Raw genomic sequence first — 6564 nt, 5'->3', positions numbered from 1 at the left:
ACAGTACGCAATATACTAGCAAACTTAATATCTTTCTCGGCATTTTCTGTGTCTCCAACTCTCTGAGATCTCAGGCAGTCGATCTCAGGCAGTCGATCGAAGTAGATCTCGATCTCAGGCAGTCGATCGAAGCAGATCTCGATCTCAGGCAGTCGAAGCAGATCTCGATCTCAGGCATCGACAACAGTCATCGAAGAGGTTCCTACGACAGTAGCAGTCGATCGAAGCAGATCTCGATCTCTGGCATCGGCAACAGTCATCGATCTCAGGCACAGACAACAGCAGTAGTAGTCGGATTATCCAATTTCTCGACTGCCAGGTGCTTGTTAAGAAGAAGGGAAAGTAATCGAGACTGGCTTTGGAGAGAGAGACGGAGGAAGGAGCATCTCGCTTTGCTTTGGAGCTGAGATCTCGGAAGGAGCTGAGAGAGAGACGGAGGAAGGAGCTGAGAGAGAGACGGAGGAAGGGGAGTCGGAAGGGAAGCTTTGCTTTGGAGCTGAGATCTCGCTTTGCTTTGGAGCTTCTTCTGAGCTTCCGATCTACTGATAAGTAACATCTAGATCCAACATTCGATCTTCACTGCGGATTTGTCGGCGCCAAGGAAAGGAGAGAAAGGTAAGTTGCAGGTTCGGTTGTTCCAGCAGCAAGGAAGAAGAAGAGAAGAAGAGAAGAAGAAGAAGAAGAAGTGCAGATCTGAGGATCCAGATCTGAAATCTCTTCTCCACTGAATTACAGCTTCACGAAACTCCGATCAGATCCAACACACCGAACACTGAAACTGGTCCAGCCCTTGCTGATTTCTCTGGATCTGAAGAACTCCGATCAGTCCAGCCTCTCTTTCTGTCTTCGTCAGGTCACTAGATAATGCATTTTGGAGGAGAGAGAGTGTCTGGCGATTCAGGGGAGAATGGAGCTCTGGCTGTGGAGGATGACGATGGTGGAGCTCGGGAGTCTCTGGATCGTGGTCCAGATGGTCCTCCAGAGGATGAAAGGCACAAGGATGCAGGCCAGCGACATACATATGCAAAAGCCTTGGGTTTTTCGTCTTGGCCTGCCATTGACACTCTCCCAGAGCCGATTCAGGTAGGGAGTAAAAGACGAGTAATGATCCCGCAGAGAGACTATGAATCGAAGAGACAAAATTTTCGTTTTTCCTTAATCGGTAGGGTTAACTTCCGATTGATCTCTTTGGATGGTTTGAGAGCGGAGGCTCGGGAAAAATGGAACCTCAGTCAAGGGGTGCTAATGCATCCATTGGGAAAAGGTTATGTAATTTTTCAATTTCAGTGCGAGGGCGACAAGGCAGCGGTGTGGCGAAGGTCTCCCCTTAGGATTGGTGATTAGGTCATTCGATTTCAACATTGGAAACCTGATTTTAATATTCACGAGAAGCAACTTCTCACAAAGCTTGTATGGATACGGTTTCCTGATCTCCCGCTTGAATACTGGCACGAAAATGTGTTATTGTCTATTGCAAAGGCAGTAGGGCGCCCTGTGTCCCTAGACAGACGAACAAGACAAGGCATTCTTGGCTTCTTTGCGAGAGTGCTGGTGGAGGTTGATATCTCTAACTTGGCAGAGAGGGTGGAGGAAGTACAGGTGGAAAGATTAGAACCAGGTACATCTCAGGTGTATGGTTTCTGTCAAAAGGTGGTGTATGAAGATAATGTGGAGCGTTGTGGATACTGTAAACGAGTCGGACATTTGATTTCCAAGTGTAGGCTGAAAAGATTGGATGATGAAAAGCAATGTGCGGCTGATAAATTAGCAAAGGTTCCAGGGGCGGTATATGTTGAAGATGGAGTCAACTCAGGTGGGAGTAACTCGGTGAGAGAGTCTCTTTCTAGGGGAAGATCTTTGCCACATCAGCAGAATAATTTTGATCCTATTCAAGATCAAATCTCTCCTAATTCAAATTCGTCTAAGGCTGGGGGAGATATTCAAATATTTTTGAATTCTTCCAACTCTGTCTCAAACGTTTTAGGAAAGGAGTCCAACGGAGATGAAAATTATGGAATTAAGGAAGGCTTTGTGTCAGGGACGGTTATAGAATTAGAGTCTGATTCTAATCCTATAAATAAGGAAGGAGAGATTTCTAATATTCTACCTAAGGAAGGAGACGTATTTCGAATGGATGAGGGATCGGATGTTGATTCTGATCCAAACCCAACTGAGAACCCGCTCCATGGAGTTCCTGGTGATCCGCCAGTGGATCCATTGGGGGGGAATGAACCCAGAATGGGGCTTACTCCTGTGGGCGAGGTTGCTGTTCCGGAGGGGAGGTATCCTTCTCGTAATAGAAGGCTCGGTGGGGGTCAAGGACCTGGACGTGGTGTTGCCATGGCCAGTGCTATGCAGCCAGTTGTTGAAGACCCTGGTGAGGATCATGTGGTTTCTTCTTTGCCCAGGGTGGAATGTTCAAGGGGAACAGCCTCTATTGTGCATTCAGAAATTATAAGAATGGATACGGTGGCAGTGGCTCGGGACAAGGAGGCCGGAGGTATGCTTGAGGGTGGAAAGCAAAGAAAGAAAACAGGTAGTCAGGCTAAAAAGTCTGATAAAAATCAATTCTCTAAGAAGTAATTCATGAAGATTCTGTATTGGAACATTCGGGGTGTTAGGAAGGCAGCAGGGTTGTGCGCTTTACGTCTACTGGTGATGGAGCATGCCCCGGATGTGTTATGCTTGGCTGAACCCATGGTTCAGGTATGTAAATTTCCTGTTATTTTCTTTAGTCGGTTGGGGTATGCGGTGGATTTCATTCATAATTTTCGGGATGACATAGTCCCAAATTTATGGATTATATGGAAGTTGGGGGTTTCGAGACCAGTTGTTGCAGGTATGTCTGATCAATATATATCAGTCATCTTTGATTGGCCAGGTAGTAAAGTGGGTATTTCTTTTGTACATGCAAGTTCTTTTAAAATTATGCGTAGGCAATTGTGGTTAGATTTGGAGTTGTCGATATCAGCTTTGGTTCCGTGGTCTGTGATGGGGGATTTCAATGCAACCCTGTTCTCGCATGAGAAAAGAGGTCCTGGTAAGTTTAATCTTGGATCAGCTGCTGAATTCCAGGCAATGGTTGATGCGTGTGAATTGCTTTCTATCCCTTCTCAGGGAAAGAAATTCACTTGGACTAATAATCGTCGAAGGGGTCATGCAGTTGCAGTGTTGGATCGGAGTTTTTGTAATGGGAAGTGGATAGATGTGTTTAGAAATGTGAAGCAGCGTGTTTTGTTGTCTTCGGTATCAGATCATGCCCCTTTAATTGTTGTCTCTGATGATGTTCAAAGACCTACAAATATCCCCTTTAGATTCCATAGCTTTTGGATGGAAAATGATCAATTTATCTCTGTGGTTGAGGAAGCTTGGAAAACTTCGATAGGGGGTAATCCAATTTTCGTTCTGGCACAAAAATTAAAGCAGGTCAAGGAGAATTTAAAGGTTTGGGCGAGGGCCAATTTTCCTAACCTGAATGATGAGGTCGATAAAGCAAAGCTGGAATTAAAGAAGGTTCAAGATATGATAGAGGTGGCTGGGATGAATGATGAATTATTTAACAGAGAGGCAGATGCAAAAACAGTATTATTGAAGGCCAACCAAATGTACGAGAAGTTGTGGGCTGAAAAAGCTAAACTGAGATGGATGAAAAATGGAGATTGTAACTCGAAGATTTTTCATCTCTCCGTGAAGCTAAGGAGGTTGAAAAATCAGATCACCTCCCTAAAAAAGGAAGATGGAACTTGGGTTTCAGACCAACAGGGAATATCGTTTTATGTCTCTGATTTTTTTGAGAAATTTCATGAGGCTGATGAAATCACGGTTCATAATGACCTTCTTGATAATATTCCCAGAGTGTTGGAGGAGGAGGACGTGGCAGGATTGGAGATTGTCCCGAGTGGGGACGAAATAAAACTAGCTGTTTGGGATTTAGATCCTGTAAGCTCTCCAGGTCCTGATGGGTTCCCAGGTAGTTTCTTCAGGCGATGTTGGACTATTGTTGAGGGTGATTTTTGCAGGGCAGTGAAAAAATTCTTTGAGGAAGGGCGGCTTCCTAAAGGAATAAATAACTGCTTTATTTCCTTGATCCCCAAAGTTGAGGGGGCGGCCTCTCTTGATAGGTTTCGACCTATATGTATGGGGAATTTTTATTGCAAAGTGATATCAAAAATTCTATCTTCAAGATTACTTGTTGTTTTGCCTAAATTGATTTCGGAAGAGCAAGGCGCTTTCCAGCAGGGTAAAATAATTTCAGCAAATATCAGCCTCGCCTCAGAACTGTCAAATTTGATGCATTCTTCAGTTAGGGGTGGTGGAATGGGACTGAAGCTCGATGTTCAAAAGGCGTATGACTCTCTAGCTTGGGAATTCCTCTTTGCAGTTCTGTGCAAATTTGGGTTCTCATCTAGGTGGATTTCTTGGATTCACAACCTTCTTCTATCCTCGAGAGTATCAATTTTGGTGAACGGTGGCCCGGTGGGGTTCTTTGGGGTTGGTAGAGGTCTCCGACAAGGAGATCCTTTGTCTCCCTTTTTATTTATTCTGGCAGAAGAGGTTCTCTGTAGAGGTCTTAGAAGCATGGTTCAGAATGGTTTGATAAAGTCTCTTCCTGGGCCTCGAGGTGTGTTAACTCCCTCCCATTTATTGTTTGCTGATGATATTTTCATTTTCATTAATGCATCTGCTCAGTTTGTCAAAAATCTTAAGGCTTTTCTTGATAAATATCAGGCATTCTCTGGCCAGATATTTAATCTAGAAAAAAGTAGTTTGTTCTTTGGAAAGGTTGCCCCTCACAGGAAACATTTTATAAGTACTTTTATGGGAATCCAATCTGCAAGGCAGCCTACTAAATATTTAGGTGTGGAGATCTTCAAGGGGAGAGTTCAACGGGACCACATGTTACCGCTGATGGATAAAATCAAGAAGAGGTTATCGGGATGGAAGGGTCGGATTCTCTCCATGGCTGGTAGGGTGGACCTGGTTAAATCAGTGATTTCAAGCATTCCAATTCATAATTTCGGGATTTATTGGTGGCCAGGAAGCTCAATAAAATTAGTAGAAAAGTGGATGCGAAACTTCATATGGTCTGGTGACATGGAGACAGGGAAGAAGATAGTGGTGAAGTGGGATGAGGTATGTAAACCTACCAGGGAAGGCGGTCTTGGCATTAGGAGGTTGCGAGATGTTAATTTTGCATGCCTGTGCAAATTAGCATGGAAAATCAAACATGGAAATTCTCTAATGAGTGTTTTCTTTCGTGCTCGTTTTCTGAAGATTGATGGTTCGCTGAAAACTACCTACCTTTCCTCTTCGATATGGCCTGGTCTTAAAAAGGTGTGGCGGTGGGTACAGTCTCATGAGCAATGGACTGTTGGGAATGGTCAGAGGATAAATTTTTGGAAAGATAGCTGGCTGGGAAAGAAGTCTATTGAGGAGATGTATGGTTCGCAGTTAGATATCTTTGATTCGATGCAGGCAAAGGTTTCTGATTTCATTTGCCAAGATGAGTGGAATTTTCCCTAGGTGAGCTCTGAATTTTTTCAAAATATCTTTGATCAGGCCAAGGATATCATAATTTCAGATCTGGATGATATTTGTCATTGGGAATTAAATTCATCTGGAGTTTTTACAATAAAATCGGCTTGGGAAAAAGTAAGACGGGAATCGCCAAAGGTGGGGTGGTATTCATTGATTTGGAATTCTCATCTTCAGCCTCGCCAATCGGTGTTTGGATGGAGAATGTTGAAAAATAAGCTAGCTACTGATGATAATGTGAAAAAGAGAGGGGTTCCATTGCCATCTCAGTGCACTCTCTGTGGCATAGCGGAAGAGTCAATAAATCATACCATGTATGAATGTTCTTTTGCAGTTTTCATGTGGCAGAAATTTTGTTGTTGTTTTGGGTTTAGGTGGCCTGGATTTGAAGGAGTTGAAAGTTTGATAGCTTGGTGGAAAGATCAGGCCAAGAAGACCATCTTTAAAGGGGTGTGGCTGAAGGGTTTTGTTTTAATCCCTTACTTTACTTGGTTGGAGAGGAATGGAAGAAAATTCGAAGGAATCTCAAAATCAAAAGAGCATTGTTTTGGCCAAGTGAAGAGAGAAATTAGCTGCCAAGAGTTGGTTCATTCAGGGGCAGCCATCTCAATTTCGGATCTTGTCACTGCAAGAAGATTGGGTATTTCAGGGGTGCGGAGAAGGCCTCGGGAAATCTTCACTATTTTCTGGTGCCCTCCTAATCCAGGTTGGATAAAAATCAATTCGGATGGTTGCTCTATTGGTAATCCAGGGAAGTATGGAGCAGGGGGAATCCTTCGCAATGAAAAGGCAGAGGTAGTGGCAAATTTCAGAAAATTTCTAGGAACTCGCACAAATTTTGAGGCTGAATTTTTAGCGCTTATGATAGGGATTGAATTAGCTAAGCAGCATAATGTGAAACGGCTCTGGATAGAATGTGATTCAGTTGCAGTTGTGACTATTTTTCAGAAGAGGCAAAGTCCATGGATAGCTCGGCAAAGATGGATAAATTGTATTTCTTATTTGGAGGATGTGGAATGGAAAATAACG

The 6564-nt window shown here is 43.6% G+C and overlaps 1 protein-coding gene across 1 annotated transcript; it reads left to right on the top strand.

Annotated features, from left to right (window-relative positions):
* The first annotated feature begins 2586 nt into the window (after nucleotides 1-2586).
* LOC122061674 lies at nucleotides 2587-5523 on the top strand. The gene is made up of 2 exons (XM_042625091.1): nucleotides 2587-3970; nucleotides 5105-5523. The coding sequence occupies exons 1-2, from the start codon at nucleotides 2587-2589 to the stop codon at nucleotides 5521-5523; spliced, it is 1803 nt and encodes a 600-aa protein (XP_042481025.1).
* Nucleotides 5524-6564: the final 1041 nt, after the last annotated feature.

Source organism: Macadamia integrifolia, chromosome 14 (genome assembly GCF_013358625.1).
Source record: "Macadamia integrifolia cultivar HAES 741 chromosome 14, SCU_Mint_v3, whole genome shotgun sequence".
In the NCBI taxonomy this organism is placed as follows: Eukaryota; Viridiplantae; Streptophyta; class Magnoliopsida; order Proteales; family Proteaceae; genus Macadamia; species Macadamia integrifolia.
This window is presented reverse-complemented; position numbering and strand designations above follow the sequence as displayed.